Here is a 21,269-nt window from a genome sequence, read left to right on the forward strand (position 1 = left end):
AAGCAATTCACGAACCACGAGCCATCAACCACAAACCAGGGACCACGGGGGACCCTGCTCCGAAGGAACCGCGGGTCCGACCACTCCGCTGGCCGCCCCAGCGAGGGGCTACTGTTGGGGGTCGTTATTAAGGACCCCCGACGGTCCCTTGGCTTAATTAGCTCAGCATCCCAAAGGCTGAGCTTGTTTACGCATTCCGAAGCCCTGGCCTTCTGGAGCCCAGCCTCCTGAAGGTTCAGTCTCCGAGGCTTCGGCATCCCGAAGCCTCCCCCTTCCGAAGCCCCGGCCTTCCGGAGCTCAGCCTCCCGAAGGCCTGGTCCCCGAGGCTTCGGCCTCCCGCTGCCCGGGCCGGCTTCCCGGAGGTTACTAGGTTGAGTCATCAGGCCTCAGGAAAAATCTACCAAAAGGCAAGAACAAGTCGTACTTTGCTTGCGAGGAAGTGACCAGCATTAAATGTCTGGGCTAGTGGACGCCGCTCTAACACCCCAGCACGATGGCACCTATCCTGACACCCCTGGCGGTGCGGCATTGGGTCGCAATTGGCGATCGGCTCGCCGCCTTCAGGGGGCAGGCACCATGATAATTACCATGATGGATATTTATCTCCTAACAGGATAGAAGGTAGTCGTTTGGGATAAGGCTCGGTAATTTGGCCGGATCCTGGATATTTGTATATTATGATAACTTGTACGCCAAGCTATGCATGGCCCTATAAATAGGATGCCATGGTCCTCTGGGCGAAGAGGACACAGAACATGCATCACAGCGAACCTGTGATACTCCCCCCAAATCAAACCATTTTTCCTACCATCAATACATTCGTGGTGTTCCTTCCTCTTAAACTTCGTCCCCAAGCTTGAGTCTCCTCCTTAGAAGAAACTCTCGCCGTACTTGCTGGGGCAAGACGAACTCTTGCTCCAATAGTTAGTGCCCTCATGAAAGACACTAAGAGTAGTCCAAATCTCACGGACAGTACAGAGGTGCTAGACTCTGTCAAAGTGATTACGACTTAGGCTTATGAATAATATATTTCTATCCTTGTTGTTGGCTTCAAATTGTTCAATTTGGACCTGAGTAGTAAAGCATCAGGGATCTCATAGTTGGAGTCCACAATCTCCTATATTGCACTTCCTTGGTTCAAGAAGTAAGCCTCCATACGCACCTTCCAGTACGAAAAGTCTTGACCTTCAAAGAGAGGAATATTCCAGTGTCTCTCCATTGTCGCCTATAGATCATAAAACCGGTTAGAGTTAACAAGTGATCAAACTGGCCCTGATACCAATTGTAGGACAAAGAATGGAGACTAGAGGGGGTGAAAAGGCACCTCACCAATTTCTTTCGAAATGGGTGGCCTTCTCCTATTTTGTCACCCAACGCAGCTCAAAAACAAAAGTGGAAGAAAAACCAGACAGAAACAAGTTATTCTGAAAATCTCCAGAAAAACACATGGCACTTGTGGGTACATATGAACCCTAGATTCCATTGAAATTCATCACACGAGTTAACTCCACAAAAGATAGCAACTTGAAGGAAGAAGCCTTTGATCCAAAGAATGATCACTGGAAGAAGAGATTCTCCAAGGTGATGATCTAGAGATAAGGGAATTCAAGACCCACTTGTACATATTTGTATGTAAATTTGATGCATCTACAAACAAGAAGAACAACTTTCTAAGGTGAAAAATTTTCAGCCTTCAAACTAAAACAAAAATCACAACCAAAAAAAGGAAAAACTCGCAACAAAGTAACGAAGCCAATAGAAGGAAACTAGAAGGAGATGAATACAAGTATCGGAGGAAACATGGACTTCATTTCTTTCAAATGTCAGCCATCTTTTTGGCAGATTACAAGATATTTTTCTCATAAAAGCTCTCATATATTACAAAGGCTAAGCTCTTCTCTCTCCTTTCCTCTAAAACCTAGCACTCAAGGTTTAAATGGCTGGCTCAAAAATATCCTACAAAACCTACCCTTCTATTTATAGGCCTAGGGAGGTAGCTTAGCCCTTAAGTTTTCTTGTTTGTACCACCGAGGCATTTTGGTCCATTTTTTGCTCTTTCCATCGAACAGCTGTGGCTTCTTCATGACTTAGCTTCGCTTGACGCAAGCTTCATGATGATGCCATGTGTATTCCATCCTTCCACGGTTTTCAGGCCAAACTACGAAACCACCTTGCATGCTTCTCAAAGCGTGACTCATAGCCACTTTCTATCACTCAAGCAATTATCCCAATGTCGACACGTGTACTCCATCTTGCGATCTTAACCGTCAGCAAGTCTCTCCCGCTCCCGATCCCTCAGGCTGCCTTGTCACTTGCACCAGCATCCCCTTTGCTTGACTTTTTCAACATGTCATTTTCATCCATCTTCACATGCTTTTCTTGACCTCCATATCACAGTTAGGATCGCCCTTGACTCCGTCTAGCCTCCTTGATCGTCTGGCACCAAGCACCCAGCTTGGCCCCGATCATCCCGCCGTCGGCTGCCAAGTGGCATCCATCACCTACATAACATTAGACAAGCAAACACATATCCCAACTCCATCTCTAGTTACGTCAAAATTAGAATTCTCAGTTCAAAGCACATCTCAGAGAAAACGTGAATGCCAGATGTTCCAACGTGCGCACCTCGTGAGCGCTGGACAATCCGGCGTGTGCAAACCATAAAACTGACCAACTTTTGGTCCTCTCTACAAGAAACAGTCCAGTGCTCTCTTCACACAATCGTTGAACCATCCAAGGAGTAACATTCACCACAGAACCATTATGCAGCCTCTCTGCAGGAAAAGCTCCAGCGATCTCTCCGGCGTCCATACCCAACATCGTCGGACCATTCGGCGTATACTTCACATTTTACCTCTAGTTTGAAATGCTCCAGCGTGTACACCATCTAAGCGTCGGACCATCAGGTGAGCTCAAAATCCCATGTTCTGGACCATCTGGCATGTATAATTTTCCGGGATTCAAAGACAAACACGCCATCACCATTTTCTCTGTAACTTTGGTTAGTCATGATCATAATCGTAGTACATATACATGCTCATGCAATCCAACAATCATCAAACTAAATCAATACACTTGTTGATCACTCATCACATATAAACCAAGTCACATTTCTACTTGGTTTCTCAAGAAGCTTTACACCAAGCTCTGGCAAATGTGGCGGGAAGCCTTGATGCGACTTCCGCCAAACTAACCACCATAGCATCTATGAGTGCCGCCTCTGTAAAAAGTTGGTCAAGGCGGAAGTAAAAAAAAAAGCGGCCAAGGGAATGAAGGTCCAGGTCGCGACCCAAAGTAAGGACTCCGACTCAGATGGCAGCGGGGATAACATGAACACGATGTCTTTCTAGCCGAGCGAGAGGACAATTGACCACATGTTCGGTGGTTCCATGTCCTATGAGTCCAAGCGGCAGTACAAGACTGTGGCCTGAGAAGTCCTAGCCGCTATTCCTAATGGTCGTCAAGCCATGAAGTGGTCGGACACAGAAATCTCTTTCGACCAAGAAGTCTGCCCTGATAACTTCGTACGGGCGGACTGCTTTCCGATAGTGGTCAAGCATATGATAAACAATTCTAGGGTTACTCAAGTCCTTATTGATGGAGGAAGTTCTTTGAACATCCTGTTCGCTAATGCACTTAGAGGAATGCAGATCTCCAGGTCTACGATCAAGCCAGTTACTCAAGCCTTCCATGATATAGTACCTAGGTCCTTGGCCACTCCAATCGGCCAGATGTCGCTACCCATCATCTTCGGGAAGCCTAACAATTTTTGAACAGAAAAAAAATCATGTTTGATATGATCGATATTGAGACGTCATATAATGCCATTCTAGGAAGACCTACTCTTGACAAATTTATGGCAGCCATGCACTACACTTATCAGTGCGTGAAGATCCCGGGACCCGAGGGAGTCATCACTGTTTGGAATTGTCCTAAAGCAAGTCTCTGTTGCAACAAGCATAGTCTCAATACAGCAGTTCAACACCAACCTAGCGAGGAACCCAAAAGCTCAAGGACCAAGGTGGATAAGAAGCCTCAGTCGTAACCGCAATCACAAGGCCTCGAGATGCACACCCAAAAGACTCAAGGGCTCAGCTTCACAATTCATCTGAAGCTCGTGAAATAGCGTCTACGCTACACCTAAAACAATAAGGGATACTGTTTATTGGCTTAATTCAGTCTGTATCATTTAGGTTTAAGAAAATGGGTCCACATAGCTCGAGGGTCATCAGAAGTTCTCTATAAGTTCTAAGTGTAAGTCCTTAGAGTGCCTTTTTGTAATAATAAAGATCATATTGCTTATGAAGTTGATCGATTTTCTTTTTCTGACTTACTTGTCTTTCCGCTCATCTTCATGCCTAGCAAACGGGATAAGGCGCTTCTCGGATCCTGCATCCCAAACGTGCACCCGAGGCAGCGAAAAGTTTATCTTGACCTAAGAACAATATGAGTTCCTTTTTCTTCAAAGATGTTTTTACTATTTGGACTGCCTACCTGGAATTTCTATTTTTGAGTCAATAGTTGGGGGCTTAATAAGTAATAGGCACTGGAAATAAAAAACAACATATTGTGTACCTTTTGAAAACATATTTCTAATAAAAGGAGAAGGAACATTACGTTGCGAACTCAGGGTTGCAAAAAGTCTCCTTATCACGCTCCACTAGTGACCGGAGGCTACTATGCCTCCCACTCAAGCGAACCTAAGGCTAGTCGTAATAAGCACTTCGGCTAGTGATAAATGCGTCCTAAACTAATCGAAGAAAAAAACCATTAAGGAGATCACGATATGCTGTCAAAAGAGTCTAGCATGAAGTACTCCCATTAAACTTAAAAAGCACTTAAAGTTCCCAACCAAACTAACAAAAATTACCAAGTGTTTTACAGAAGCACGAAGACACTTACCATGATGATGGAGTTGGAGTTCAGATGGATGAGCTCGAGACCATAGAAGGCCAGCACCTCGAGGAAGAAATTGGATGGGGGGAAGCCAAACCCACAATGAAACAAGTCAAGGAACACCACCAAGCTGTGGGTGTCCAGGCTCGGGATCGTTTGCCCCGCCGCCGGCATGCAGGGGATCAAAACCCAAGGAGGAATCACCTCCTCGCTCTCGACCTTCTACAAGGCCTTCTCCGTGATCTAACTCCTACCACTCTAGGATTGTGCTCACCATCTCGTTGGCAGATGAGCTCTCTTTCTCGATCCTCTTCTTGCCCATGGCGGGAGAGAGATTAAGGGAGGAGGGTTTTTGGAGGGCTCTTGGAGTAGAGGCGCAAGGAGAATGATGAGGGCGGCGGAAAGAAATCAATGATAGAGGAATGGACATTGAAGCGAGCGGGCTTTCCTTTGCCTTCATGCAGAGAGGAGGCTCTCGGAAATGGCTGTATGGCTGACGACATGGCATGACCTGAGGCCATGATCTCCCTCTTTATCATCACGTCGCATTTAATGATCAGCGCATGCGGGTAGTTCGCGCCGTACCCCGAGGAGTTCGCCTCCTCGTGCACCTACCGTAATTATGATACTATGGCAGGGAAATACTCTCACCACTACCCGGAATCTCTGTTGCGATGTTTCAAAACTTAAAGTTTACCAGTAACAAACCTTTTTCCTTCCAAAGGGCTAGGTTTGCAAAAAATTCTACTCGGATGGAATATCTTCTCAAGAACTCTCTTGAGAACTCAGAGGCATTTGAAAACCCGAGTAGGTGATCTTAAAAACCCAGGAAACCCGGTTAGTTGTTTTATCCTAATCAGAAGACCGAGTTTACTCGATGATATGATCGGACAAAAAGCTTATCTTTACTGGCTACATACTTGAACTGTCAAAGCCTCATTTCATGTACTAATGGGAGGCTTAACGATAGATAATGGATAGTTGCCATATCTAGGCATCTCAGGGTTTTCCGTAATTCTTGGGGTATATCTTTATCTCTGGGAAGGGGATCCCTGGAAGAAAGGAAACTACTCGCAGATACATAAGTCATCCCGTAATCAGGAAGGTCTATCTCTAAGAATAGGAAGGAAGAGTCCGGAGGACATACGAAAACCCCCTCAATATATACGGAACTGAGGGGCCCTACGGAGGGCATGCCAGAACAAGTTGTGAAAACAATACGATTTCCAGGAGCCCATACAAGACAATAGAAGCCAATGAAGAAACCGCCGACTAGGTTTAAATCCATCTAGACTAGCGACATCCCCTTGTAACAAGCTCAAATCAATACAAGACAAACATGATGTAGGATTATTACCCTTATGAAGGCCTGAACCGTCTAAAAACCCCTGTATGTTTTCCTTGTGATTCGTCTACTAAAAGTATCCCCCTATTCTTCAACAAGTTCGATAGATTGACGATTTACCAATCGTCAACACCACAAGTTTGAGCAGTGTTCACAGCTATGGCTTCACCACCACTTTGTCTGATGCACACACAACACTACGGTGGTAGCTCCTCTAGGTTGTCTTACACCTGGGTAAGTGACCACTACGGCGGTAGCTCCTCCAGGACATCTTACATTGGTCCGGGTGACCACTATGATGGCAGCTCCTCCAGGTCATCTTACGCTGCTCCCTGTGAGGCCGTCTTACACTTATCTATGTCAAGAATACATAATAAACTTCATTACTTTTGCATTTGTGCGAACATGTTTTGATTTATAAACCACTTGCAGAGTTGTAGATTATGATGACATCATGGCATCGATAGAGTACATGGAGCAAGTCATCAGGGAGAGCACAACGAACACCTCGACTGGCTTTGATATCGTCCTCAACTTAGGTGGTACGCAGGATGAGATTGGGCCCTCTCAGCTTGGTGGCGCTCCTCTTGTAGGCACGCAACTAACCCAAGAGGACTACGTGGAGCGGCCGGCCTTCATGAGTATTCGTCTCGCTTGACTCGCTCACATACTCAACGAACCACGTTAGAGCAAGAGGGGGCGCATTTGGGAAGTAGTTATGGACTACATTGCGTGTATTATATATTAACATATGTTATGCTGCTATGTACTATCCTACATCTGGTTTATTATCTTGACTTCATTCCTCCATCAGCATCATGCTATAGGACTCCATCCAACTGTTCGATGTGCATTGTGATGTCAATATCTCAAACACAATCAATTCTAAAAATATATCTACTTGTCTCCTATTCACAGGTAGCCATGCATTGTGATGTCCACGCTAGCATGTCATGTCAATCTATCAGTCTTTCAACGTGCGATATGAGTCTAGATTTGCAATATTTCAAAATAGACACATATTTTTGTAATATTTTGATTTAAAAAAGAAAAAAAGAAAAAAATCTGTCTAGCCAGAGGTGAAGCCCAATTGGCCCATATGGGTGCAGACGCACCTAGACCCAAACAAAAATCAGTTATTACCATCCTGTATTCACCATAAATGCACCCCCATGGCCCAAAGTCATGCAAACCCCAGGAAAGCCAAGCAACCAGCAAAACTGCAGCCATGGATGGCAAGCCTAGCAACAACGCTAATAGGCGAAGGCAGCCTGCCAGAGGCCAGCCAAGTATGAACATGGATGTAGCCTGGGAGTAGGCAAGAATCTAAAAAAAAGGCAGGGATCGATCCCCTCCTTTTATCGCTCTCTTGGCACACGACTGCTCGAGACGTGCACCCGTTTGCCCCTTTACATCGCTTTGCTGCCCGCGTGGCCGCACCGCCTCAATCCCCATTGCTGGCCACTAGAGCACCATAGAGGATCGCCCAGCCATGGCCAAGGCTGCCTCCCTCGCCAGCTGCCGGAGCATAGCCTATCGTGGCCCGTGGCCTCGTCACTCGTCTGCTGTCCTTGACTCCTCATCCATCGATCACGAAAGCAAGGCAAGAAATGCAAGAAACTTCAAACGATCTTCTTTCCAATTCTCTCGATTATTTCATCCCCATGAAGTAGAGCCTCTAAATTTGGTTTCAATTTTATGACCCTTAGGTTGTATTGTAGTGTTAGGGTTTTAATTTGATGGAACGGTTTTATAAAAGGAAAGCACTAAATCCAGATAGCACCAACAATGCAAGAAATTCATGTCTTGATGATATCAATTGGGAAGAGGATATTAAATATAATCCAGGCTTCAGGAATGAAATTGATGCATACCATCCTAACCAGAGAGTGGAGAACGAGCCTTGACAACCTCACACCTGATAAGCATAAAGCAAGTTAGAGGCTAAGGGCCTGTTTGTTTTAGGTTGTTTATAGCTTTTGCTTCTGTCAGAAGCCCAGAAGCCAGAATCCCAAATAAGGTTTGCTGAAAAGTCTGCTTCTGAGGAAATGAACTAGAAGCTGAGAGTAGCTTTTCTGAGAAGTAGTGTACTGAGAAGCCAAAAAATTATTGTAAAATCCAACAGCTAAAATCCAAAAGCAGCTTTTCAAAAAAGCCAAAAGCACAACTTTTCAGAGAAACCAGAAGCAGAAGCCTAAACAAACAGGCCCTAAGGACATGATGGTGCTAGTAACATGCAAGGTGAGTTTCATGGCTTGCAATCGTTGATCATGATATAGGGTAGTACAACTTATTATGTTCATTGTTTTTTCTCACCAGCTTTAATTAGCCATTGTGGTAGTTGTGAGAAAGCATAAGGGCATTAGCGGTTTCTTTAACAAGATGCCTATTTTATTGAATGTGGTGGGTGGATCATCTAAGAGAAGGGACATGATTAGAGGTATTAATCATGAACAAGTGAGTTAAGCCTTACGTTGAGGGCAACTTCAAACTGGGACAAGGTTTAATATGAGCACCTCATGTTGATTACATTAACAATCACAAACACCTTTGTCATTAGTATTGCAACAGAAGGATCAAGACATTGTGAATCCAATTAAATGTGTGAAATCAACTATATGCTATTTGCATGAGCTTAGAAATCTTGGGTGGGAAAAAGTATTAGATGAAGTGTATGATTTTTTTTACATGAATGATATTACCAAATTGTAAATGGAAGATGTATATATTGATCCTAAGAAGTATAGGCAAAAATCTGGAATTACAAACAAGCATCGCTATGAAATGTATTGCTTCAATGATGTTGTTGATTCACTACTTCAAGAGCTTGATAGTCGCTTCAATGAGACAAGCTTTCAATTGCTTGTTTGCTCAGTCGCTTTCAATCCAAGAGTCTCATTTCATGATTTCAATGTGGATAATTTGATGAGCCTAGCAAAATTTATCCTAATGATTTTAATTATGGGGATTTGAGAGACCTTAGCCATCAACTTTGCCTCTACATCACTGATGTATGAGAAGATGATATATTCCAATATACAGACTATTGGTGATTTGTCCCAAAAAATGTTGAAGATAAGGAATAATCCTTGTAATACATTGTTCTATCTACTTTTCAATCTTGTACTAGTATTGCCTATCGCTACAACAGTTGAGAGGTGCTTTGTGGTCATGAAAGTAGTAAAAACATATTCGTCCACTTGCATCGGCAATGAGTACTTGAGACATAGTCTTATTTGCTACTTGAAGAATGAAGAAAGGTACTAATGGGACCGTGTTTTGTCATTTCAAGAACATGGGGGACGTAGATATGAATTATAAAAGGTAATGCATTTATTTTTATTGGACCATTCTATAGATTCTTTGCTGAAAACTAAATTATTTGTTCTCTTTCATTTAGGCCATCGAGGACCTTGAGGTTGGCTCTTGTATGTTGCCAATGTCGACCGGCTTTTGTTTGTGATTTTGTCCTTATCTCATTCACTACACTAAACTAACCAATATTATTAGTTGGTTCCTTTATTTTGGTAAACACTTTTATTGCTATTTCATTCTCGTTGTGCAACGTTATCACTTATATTGAACTATTGATGTTAAAAGTTGCCGGTTATGCTATTAGTTAGGTAACGTTGCTTGAACATCATACATATCGCTATAGTTGCAATGAAGTGGTGCACCTCTCTCCATTTTACACTAGCTTCGCCCGGGGTCAAGTGTGTTACAGTGAGTTACGTGTATGATTGGTGATTGTAGTGACCAACGGATCATTTTTGCGATGCTTCTTTTCACAGGACCCATTGATTAGAAGAAAAAGAATCGCGTGCACACCAGGCGACCTAATGGCAGATAATATGTAACAGAGTTCTCCCATCTCTAGGTAAATACTCAGTAAGGTTGTTGAAAATTGTGGTGACTCAAGTATTATCCACGATTTAAATGTTTAGATCATCTTCAATGGATTCCCTTCGCGGTACCTGTTCTCTTCACGATAGGAAAGATCCTGTGAAGGGAACCAAACCCGTGCTCCAAGGGTTGCTCGTCGGGGGCCGGTGTGGGACTGGAGAGGAGAGAGGTTCTAGGGGCGCGAGACTCTCCCTCCTATCCCTTCGTAGATACGACGAGCGGGGCACCGTGCAGTCGCGTGCTTGGGCAGAAGAGGCGGAAGCGAGGGGCGGCGACGACGGCGCGCGGGAGGAGGGCGGCAGAAGGTTGGTGGCGACGGCGAGGGCACTCAGGTTGCTCGCGTTCGGTCTCGGTGTCAGCCACGTCGCCTCGGGCGACGTCCTCGCCGACGCACTCACCGACCTCCGCCTCACCCTCGCCTTGCCCTCGCTGGCGCCCCGCGTCGCCGACGGCCTCGGCCTCTTCTTCGACAACCTCGTCTCGTGGTCCCAGGCGCGGGGATGGTTCGCCGAAGTCGTCCCCTCCCTCGCCCGCCTCCTCCTCCGCTTCCCCGGCTTGCTCGATGACCACTACACCAAGCACCAAGGCCGCCGCTGACGGCGCATCCAGGCTCCGGATCCTGGGTTCGCAGGGCGCAGGTCTCGTGCTCCTCAGCCAGGAGCTCGTCGCCACGCTGCTCGCCCGCAAGCTCTTCTGCCTCTTCCCCACGGCCGATAGGAGCGAGGCGTGCCTTCCCACGATCAATTTTGACGGCCTGTTCACGTATGTCCTCCCACATTTTGTGTTGTTTTGCTAATGAGTGGAAGAAGCACTGGATTATAGATTTGTTGCTCACTGATCGATTGGCAGGGCTCTGAGTCACAATTCAAGGCAAAGGCAGGAGCAGAAAGTGAGATGCATTGTTCACTATTTTGATAGGGTGACTGATTCTACACCTACTGGTTTCGTCTGGTTTGAGCGGAAGGTTCTAATTCGCCAATCGGTCTCGGATGGCGTTGCCTACCAAACATTGACTTGTGGATGAAATTCACTGCCCCCCTCTGCAAATTCAGGGTAAGAAAATTATATTGGAATCTGTTCGTGTGATCCATCTTGCCGCTCTATGCATCTGGGGGAAATGCCATGTTATGTACTGAGTATTGATATACCTACATTTTGACACTAAGGTGCACATGATAAGTAATTTATTTCCTGGTATTGGCACGAAACTGGAAGGAAGGCTAGTAGAAATGGAAAAGAAAAAAAAAATACTCTGCCCACACACAAACTATGATGATATCAGAGTTCATCAGAAAATAATAAGGAACATCTAGGAGTTTTATTGTGTTGTGGTGATTATCAAATTGCCTCGAGTTGTTTACTGTTGAGATGAAACCTGCTGATTGTATGTTTTCTTTTCATTAGTAGGTATTTTCCTCAGGTTTTATAGAAGATGAGGAACAAGAAGCCCTAGAAGTTGACTTCGCAAATAAACATCTGGGAGGAGGTGCACTTTCCAGGGGCTGTGTGCAGGTCTCTTTCTTTTTATTGGTAGATTTTAGTTTCCTTTTTCAACTTCGTAGCAAATGCTTCTGTTTGAGGTTGCAGTATTCATGTGATGCTGTTCATTCAGTGTATGGATTGTAACTTATAGACCATTTTTAAAGGTACTTAGAAAATTACTCATGTTGCCTTCTGTTGTGATTATATGCCTTAAGTTCGTGTCAAAGAGTTTATATACATCAGCTCTATGTAAAGTGAACAAGGCCTTCAGTGGTTTTTCTGATCAATCGAAACATCAGCTCTATGTGAAGCTTTTCCAGGTTGTTTCTCTGATCACTCCATGTAATTTATGATAAGCTTTTCTAGTCCTAACGTGGTAAACTGGAATTTACAATAATATACATGGCATCAAAAATTCAGCAGTATGATAGAGATATGTGCTGATTATGTTTTCTCTTTCAAAACACGAACCTGACATATATATTCGTGGTAGTGATATGAAAATGATAGAATATTGGAAGTTTATTGGTGAAGGGAATGCGGTTGTAGCGTAGGAATTTGAAGGGAACGAGTCTGAGAAGGGAATCCCTCCAACAAGGAATTTTAGGATAGAAAGGGAACGAAATGAAGAGAAACGGTTGGAGATGATCTCATTAAAACTTGGACATCAAAACTAGGCCAGTTCATCTCCTAAATGATATTTATCTTTTATTTTCTCTTCTTACAAGTTGTTTCTCAGGTTGAACTTTTTTGGATGATAGACAACAACATACTATATGTTAGAAAAAGATTTCCGATTTTTATGATTATTTTAATAAGTAGGGAGCATTTGATACATGTTTAAACTTCAAGATAGGTACGGTGTCATTAATCATATCAAAAAATTGACTTAAAACACAACTTGTGTGAGGCAAAAAAGATAAATTTAATCATGATTGAATTGACCCTATTTTAAAGTTTGGGGGTTCAAAAAGACAATTTTGTATAGGATGCTAAGTGGGGAGATTCAAATTGTAAGACAATGACTACTAAATTATGTTTTTGCAATGTTTTGTTTCAACAGGAGGGCCGAAAAGGATCCAAGCCACATCAAGCAAGCGAAAAAACAAACCGAAGGAAAAATAATGCAAAATTGAGTAACTCCCGAAGCAATAGTCTAAGTTTTAATTCCCCTTAGAAGTTTAAAAGTAGTATTTTGTCACCCACAATCTCCATGCGTTTTGAAATTCACCCCGTGACCTGTTTTCATGCAAATTGCTTTGACTTGAAGAATCTGGTCCACCAAATAGAATCGGCCCACAGCCTGCGTGGCAAGTTAATTCGGCTGGATTGCATCTGACTCGACTCAAACCATGTTACAGCTAGACATGTCGAGAAAGCCACAAAACCATGTTCGGATCGTGCTAACGGTCACATGAGCAAGAAACAATCCAGTCGAGCCAATTTGCCACCCAAGCTATCGTGGACTGGAGTATTAGCTTTGGCGACCAGGTTATTTACGTCAACTAAATTTGCAAGAAAGCGAACAGCAAGTGTGAACTCCAGAACACATGGAATAGTGGGAGGCGAAATGCCCAACTTTTAAATCTGTATGGGAGAAATTAAAATCTAGATTACTTCTAGGTAATATATTTTTTACAAATTTAGAAAAGATAAGGCCGAACATACGAGAGCACAGCCGTCCCCACCGGATGGATGCCGCCCCTCCCCGCTGCGTGTTCCGCGTGGCATGGCGAAGCAGCGAGAGTCGCAGGAGACACAAGGAAAGGAAAGAGAGAGAGGCAGCAAACAAGCGGCGGCCTCCTCCATTTATTCCGTTCGTCGGCGTCATCACCGAGACCGAGACGCTTACCAGCAGTGGCATGGTAGGGGTAGAACGGTAATCTCGCGTGCTCCGCATCAGTGGACCGGATGGTGGTGGGAGTATTTAATTGGCAGGAGCAGCAGGACTGCACTGTCAAGCTGCCGCCACCTACCGTCGTCCGCCATCATCCATTCCTCGCCCATCGATGCGTACGAAGTCCCCACCGGCCACCCCGCCTCAACCACTGCACCACCATGACGCCTCTCTCTTCTCTCTCCCCCATTGGGATTCTCTTTCCCTCCCTCGAGGGGGTGAGGAGTGAGGACAGATGAGCAGACAGAAAGTACAGGCCGGGGGAGGGGTGGCCATGACCGTGTCCACCCCCAATCCATGCTTTTCCTAATGGACCATGACATTTCTAGAGAGAGAGTGTGACAGGGAGAGCAAGAAAATGGACGTAGCGCGCAGGCGTGCACGATGCGCTGGACTGCATCATCACATTGGCACCACCACCTTCCCCTCTCCCCTCTCTCTCTAGTCTACACAGAGAAACCCACCACCAGCAACGCAGCAACAACACAAACACACGGGTTCCAAGAATGCCCAAGATGCGAGAGACCTTCCCCTTCTCGCGCAGACGGCAGATGTGTGGAAGCAAATCAGATCTCCCTGAAGCGAGCAAGGCAAAAGGGAAAGGCGAGACGGCGCCCAACTGTACTACTTGTCTACTTCCATCCACGCACCATTACCACCGCTGCCCACCCACCCTCCCTCCTGTCTACTACTACTGCTGGTAGGATGATGGGTACAGAGAGAAACATCAAACAAGAGAAAGACGAGATGAGAGTTGAAACTTGAAGAGTCGGTCGGTGGCGTTTCTTGCCGGGCGTGCTCGCTCGCCCTCCTGTTGCCACCGATGGGCCTTTTTGGGTTTTCGGCACCACCTCGCCTCACTCATGGGTCAGAGCCAGGAGAGCTCCCCTTCACACGCCGTCCCCGCGGCAGGAGAGAGAGAGAAAGGGAGAGAGGGGAAGCGCCGGGCGCAAGAAACTTCCCCCACCTCCACCTCCTCCTCCTCGCCTTCCGCCTTTATTTCTGTATTGTCTCCTTCCTTCCTCGTTCCTATCTCCTTCTCCGTCTTTCCTCCTCTCCTCCTTTGGTTTCTTGGGGGAAGGAATTTGAGGGGAGGTGAGGCGAGGCGGCCATGAAGAAGGCCAAGGTCATCCTGGCCCAGCCGGCGGCGGGGGCGCCGTTGCGGCCGTTGGTGCCGCGGCGGTCGCCGCTCTCTCCCGCGCCCGGGCCGATTCGCGGTGGTGGGGAAGAGGCGGCGTACAGGGCGAGCCTCAGGTACCGCGGCCTCCTCCAGGACTACCGGGAGCTCGTCAAGGTGGGCTGGGTTCTCTTCTTGGAGCTTCACTTCCTCTCGGTCTCGGTGTTGCTCGCCTGTCTGATCTGGTCTGATCTGGGTTTTGGGGGTTTTGCGTTCCTTGATCGGTTTTGGAAGGGGAGTTCATCACATCTTGGTTCTAGTTTTCGCAGTTTTGTGGATGTTGGTTCGAGTTCTGTTGAGATTTGCGGTGTTTGATATGATCTTGGGGTTTTATCCCTGTGTTCTGTTGATTTCTTTGAGGTTTTGTCGGTGTTTCTCGTGGATCTGAAATGTTTCTTAGGTTGAATCTGTTTAATATGCTGTTGGTTTATTCTTGGCATTTTACCGCAGTTTGCAATTCCACCTTTTATTGAAGATTTGTGTCTTCCATGTAGTAATTTTTATTTTTATTTTTAAATTGAGGGCACTGGGACTCCGATAGTTTCTTGTTAGTTCATCGCAACCCATAGTTTGAAGCTATCTGATGATTAGCTTATGTTGACTTCACCAGGAAACCGAAGCAAAGAAGAGGAGGCTGCGCATGGAGAAGCTCAAGAAGCAGAGGCTCTTGGCTGAAGTCAAGTAATCGTCTGATCATAGTATTTTCCCTACAGTTTGTGATGAGCGATCCATCGGCATGATTGTGTTGAATGTTGCAAACTAAATCCTAGTGTAAACCTGTGATTTCGCAGGTTCTTGCGGAGAAGGTTCAAGTCCTTGTCTGAAAACCCATCCCAGACAGTTGTTTGTAGAGTGAGGAATCCAGCAATGCCGCCCACATTGCGGATCGAAGCTTGGGCTGAGGACGCCAAGCACCGGTCGGTCGGAAGCTCCGGCAAAAGCCAGGCGGTGCAGCTAAGACAAGATGGTCCTCCAATGGTGCCTCCGGTGATTGACCTCAACGAGGCCTGTGAGCTGGTAATGCTTGGGGTTTACCTCATTTCGCTAGCTAGCTGCAATGCGTGTAAATTTTGTTGTCTGAACAGGGTTTGGCTCATTTCAGAGTTACGATGAGGTGGAAACTGAAGAGTTTCATGGTTACCCGGAGCAGCTAAGCATCGACAAGGTGAAGAGGTACCCGTTGGAAGGTGTTGGTGCTGCTGGTCCAAGTGACGTGAAAATGCCCGTGTTCTTGGATGTCCGGAATCCGGCTGGGCAACCTGGGAAGAAGAAGATCTCATGGCAGGATCAGTTAGCCCTGAAAGTATAGGTAGGTGATGATATGTAGTGATGGTAGTCGAGGATCTATATGTGTAGTCGCTAGCCCGCTAGTTGTAAAAGAATCCTTGGGAGAAACTGGATGGGTGCTTGCTCATGTCTCATGATGAAAACTTGGGGGTGTCGTGTGCATTATCGACCACTGATTTGTTTATGGTTCCTCCTTTTGTGGTGGGCTAATGGTTCTACTATTTATTTTAAATAGATATCATTTTATAATACGGGCAGTCATATTATAGAAATTTATATGAAAATGATAATAGTAAATTTATCGTGAAAAATACGTTTCATACTTTAAAATCATCTAATTCTTATCGATTTTTATCAAGTAAATTAAAAATAATGATAAGTAAGAGAATGAGGTGTATTAGAGATGATAGCAGTCTCCTTTTGTTGAAAAATGCGTACACTTATAATCTTTTGACATAGTATTAAACACTAAAAGCCGACGGAGGGGGAAACGACTATGACCATCTTCGTGAGGTGTTTTCAGATTCTACTTTTTGGAAAAATATAGGTGACGATTGGTACTTACCAGCTTTCAGTCTTCGAACTCTCAGTAAGAGGTCTGATTTTCGGAGGCTGCGAACCCCTCTAGTACGTATGTGGTCTTCTGAAAATTTGAAGCGACAGCAAGTTCCTTCAGAGCCTTCGGCTAGCAAGAGGTTGGGCTCTCGCAGGTTACAGACCCCTTCAGGTCACCCCTTTGGTGCTCATACGGTTTTTCAAAGTCTAAAGATGCAGCCAATCTTTGCAGATAATATCAGTGAAAAAAGGACACCCCTGCAGCTAGCCTGATGCAAGGTGACAGGCGATTAATGCCGGTGCAAGTGATGTTTATTCTGACACCTTAGCGCGATGAAAGTCATCCTGACACCCCAAGCAGAGCGGCACCAGGCTGCAATTAGCAACCGGCTCACCCATTAGGGGCATGCACCACAATAGTTACCGCGGTAGATATCTATCTTATTTAAAATAAGGTAAAAAATAGTTATCCAAGATAAGATCCGGTAATTCGGTCAGATCCTATATATTTGTATATCATGATAACTTGTATACTAAGCGACATACCCCTTATAAATAGGGGGTCGTGGTCATTTGGGAGGAGGAGACCCCCGGTGGGAAGGATTTTTCTCCTCTGATCAGATGTAAAAACTCCTCTTATAACCAGTTGATACATACTATAAACAAAAGCATATGACATTGGGCTGTTATCCGGCCAGGAGGCCCGAACATGGTAAAATCTCTTATGTTCTTAGGTCCATCACAGACACACCCCCTCTCTCGCTCTCTCCTCTCAGCTCACTTTTGTCTCTAAGCTTGAGCTTCCTCATTAGAAGAGGTTCTCGCCGTACTCTGTTCACGTAAGATATCCTCCTGCGCCAACAACGCGCTGTCCGTGGGGATACAGATACAAAAAGGCATGACAGGAAAGAGGTTGGGAAGACATCAAAAGAGCAAAACATATCCTCGGGTTTGTAGACCGAGACGAGGCCTCCGAGCATAGGTCCATGCGGAACGTGTTCGAAGGCTACCAGAGCCACCCTCCGCCCTTCAGCAGTCATTAGCATCTTGCGGGTGAAGAAACCGCCATTGCATCGGCCCGGGCGCGCGCGAACGACAGCCATGGCGTGTCGTGAGCCGCTCCTGAGGTCGTCCAAATGCAAAGCACGTACGAGTGTTGCTCCCCATGCCCATCCAGCCTTGAGCGAAGGCTAAACCAGGTGAGAGCCAAAGCAGAAGGTAAAAAATCCGTGCAAACCTCCACGCACAAGGTAATAGCTTGCATCCATTTATTGTGTAGCAATTGAGATTACCTTTATTTGTTACTAGTATCAGCTAGTGGACGGTGAGCTTGCAGGTGGGCTAGCAAATACTCCTGCTAGCTTTCCAAAAAGCTAGAAATACCTCTTAGGATATAGCCCACCTGACACACCCACCATCCACGATAGGGCATGCGCCTCAAGACTTGACCAAAGCCCATTCGTTCACACCGTGCCCTGGGATCTTTATGTTTGTGGTGTAGAAAATAGTAATCTGTTTATTGCTATCCGCGTACGGGGGCCTCTATAGTCTACAACAGAGGGTGAACGCTGGACGATGTCGTGTTGTGTTTGCCTCTGTCATATACGATGCTAGAGAGTGCGCTGAACAATCAAAATTGACCCGCAGATGGCCTGGCAAGCTGCATATATATCTTTTACTATTAGAAGCATGGATGTTTTTATTTGTGCACACACGGCAGCCTTATACACACGGCAGCCTTATGTGAGTCTGTCACTGTAAATAGGGATGACAATGGGTTTAGACCTGCTCGGTAACAACATTCCACACCCTTACCCGTCTCAAACAAACGCAACCGCTACAATAGCTATACCCATACATAGTTATAATTTTTACCCATACCCATACCGAGCGGGTAACGGATACCCGATGGGTTACCCACATCTGCTTTAGCAGGAAGCTGCACAATAATAGAACTATAGCAGGAATACAGGATGCATGCCATATACACAGTAATAGCTAAACAACAAATGTGATTGTCCTAGAACCAAATAGTCAGGAAGTCCATCAGACATCATCATTCATCAAATTCAAGTGCACATGCTGTTATTGTGATCTCAGACGTGCACTCAGCTGTCTCAATAGGACAAATGCATCAGGCATCACAAGTTAACAACATATGTGCACTCAGTAGCACAAGGCATCAGGCATCATCAATTCAGCATACAAGTAGTTTATCAGGCAACATACAAATAGACTAGCACAACTACATACCAAATAGACTAATACCACATTACATGGACCATCAATCCTTCGAGTTTAAAGGATACTAGCTATTACAAATTCTGAAATTCATCACATGCTAGTTATTACAACCAAGGAGATGCATAAATTTGCACAAAAGACATTGCCTCCGTCAAGTGATCGAAAAAAAAAGGTTGAGACTGAAGATAATGAGGTATCAGTGTCTGATGATATGCAAATTCCATAGATTTTATTTAGGTGAGCAGTGACTATCTCCAGCAGAAGGTCATGTATAGTATATTATACAAAAGCATGCATCTTGGTGTATCATGAAATTGTTTGCATTCACCAATGACAACTACCATCAAAGAACAATTAAAGATGAGGGGACATGCAATGTATGCAGCTTACCATACCAAACTTTCATCTAAAGTAATGTCACTTGTTCTCCAAAAATATATAGTACTAGTATCTGACAATGTAATGACTAGGCTTGTAATAGCTATGCAAGATGAGGCAAGGCGCACCTGATCAGCATCGTGGTCCCTAGGCAGTCTCAAAGTGTAAGTTCCTACATGCATGACAACATCACATGAATGTTACTATGTTAGTAAATATGAACAACCATAAAAAAAGAAATAAATGTGGCCCCAAAAATGAAATGAATGTCACATGACTCACATGAAGGCCCTCTTGAATATCTTGGAGAGAAGACCAGAAGCTAACAGGTTGCTTTTCTTTCTCATCAACTACAAAATAAAAATGAAGAATTAGTTTGTAGCTAGAGCTACACCTCGAGCAAACAAGATACTTCTACAAGTCTATTATGCCCACAACACCTTTATTACGTTACCTCTACAAGCCTATTATGCCCACGACACCATAGGCCAACAAGCCAAAAGGTCACAGCTATAACAGGTATTTGGCTTATACCATTATATCAACATGTGGTAAGTACAGAAAGTGCTAAAGCCAACTACAAAAATGAACGGTGCTTAATCGATTCAATCAAGTCTATCGCATCCGAGACTCTCTTCTTGAGTCATCCTTATTGCCCACCATATCTCATCTCATCCTCACTGACTTACACATCCCATCATCATCATTGTATTTGTGAAATAAGAGTAAGCCCTAAGCTCATGAACGACGGTCGAACAACCGCTCGACTTGAACCGATGACCTAAGCCTTGCTAAGCATTTCATATTTATTTTAAGTTAGACCATTGAGTGCTATACCTAGGGTTACAATGGATCAAGAGATAACAATTCTGAAGAAGGGTAATGCAACAATTAGGATCTACTCCCAAAACCCGATATTTAACTAGCTATCATGCAAGACATACATATAGCATAACTTATCAATTTGACACAATATATGATCCAAAGTAATATGATGAGTATGCTTAAATGCTTTTCTTGGTGCATAGTTGCTTCACACACAATATGACCATCAGGTTCCACCTCAAGAACACCCCCCGTCACTCTCTAGTTCGTTCATCGTTAAAAGAAGGAATGGTGTATCACAATTAAAGTGACAAAATTATATGATACATGCACCAAATTCTATGAAAATATAACGGGACATGAGATACTGAGTAATGAACATGATGCACCAAGAATCATATGAATTGAAGTGCAAAATCTCATGGTATAAAAGATTTATTTAAGGTCTGTTTGGAAAAGGACCATACTTAAGCTAGCTATCAAGATTAAAAGAGCTTCACAATTTAAACAACATTTCCATACCAAAGTATATTTTTCCTGGGTAGCACTAATCATAACATGAATTATCCAAGTGGTTTCATAATTTTAGAACAACGCATTAATTAACTGCGATTTAATTAGCCCAAGCATATTTAAATAATTAATTAATTATCAAATAGTGTTTCTGGAGTTCCACTATTTTTAACATGTAGTTCATACTCATAAGAAGCTAAAGCAACTGATCTCATCATTTTTGAAGTTCGTATGAATTAACTATGAAATTTACAAGCTATCAGCAAAGTAAAAAAAAAATGCATGATGAACAGCAGAATCCGGAGGGTCCGGGTTGAACTCGGAACCGCTGGGTGAACATCCCGATGGGGTTCCTTTGTTAAAAATTGCTTGGATTAACCTAGAACCTCTGGGTTGTAGCAGAACGCAAGCTTTTCGACGATTCTTTGACCGATTCGACTTGCATATCTCTCTAAATTGATGATAAGTATGTTTAGATTAATGTAAGGATTCTAGACCTCAATTACTCACTCCACAAGAACAAATCACTAGATCTATCGCATCCAAACTCCTCATATTTTCTCCATTTCAACACGAACAAATGACACTTCGCAACCACACATTTGCAGCTCAAAAACCTACCCAAAACGGAACTAAAAATGTGCATTCTCCCCATAGGTACCTAGGAGACTTACCCAAGGTCCTTGCCAAGGTTTGAGACCATCGGGGAAGAATATGGAGAAAAAAGCCCGGAGAAGAGGAATCAAGCTGCTGAAATTTTTAGAGGA

At 44.4% G+C, this 21,269-nt stretch overlaps 1 protein-coding gene and 1 pseudogene across 1 annotated transcript; both read left to right on the forward strand.

Annotated features, from left to right (window-relative positions):
* Positions 1-10,195: 10,195 nt before the first annotated feature.
* Positions 10,196-11,907, forward strand: LOC133898525 (poly(ADP-ribose) glycohydrolase 1-like; annotated as a pseudogene).
* A 1,680-nt stretch (positions 11,908-13,587) lies between these two features.
* Positions 13,588-16,238, forward strand: LOC133899385 (uncharacterized). Its single transcript, XM_062340375.1, has 4 exons — positions 13,588-14,817; positions 15,311-15,381; positions 15,492-15,717; positions 15,803-16,238. The coding sequence occupies exons 1-4, from the start codon at positions 14,635-14,637 to the stop codon at positions 16,007-16,009; spliced, it is 687 nt and encodes a 228-aa protein (XP_062196359.1). The 5' UTR covers positions 13,588-14,634; the 3' UTR covers positions 16,010-16,238.
* The last annotated feature ends 5,031 nt before the right edge of the window (positions 16,239-21,269 follow it).

Source organism: Phragmites australis, chromosome 18 (genome assembly GCF_958298935.1).
Source record: "Phragmites australis chromosome 18, lpPhrAust1.1, whole genome shotgun sequence".
Taxonomy (NCBI): Eukaryota; Viridiplantae; Streptophyta; class Magnoliopsida; order Poales; family Poaceae; genus Phragmites; species Phragmites australis.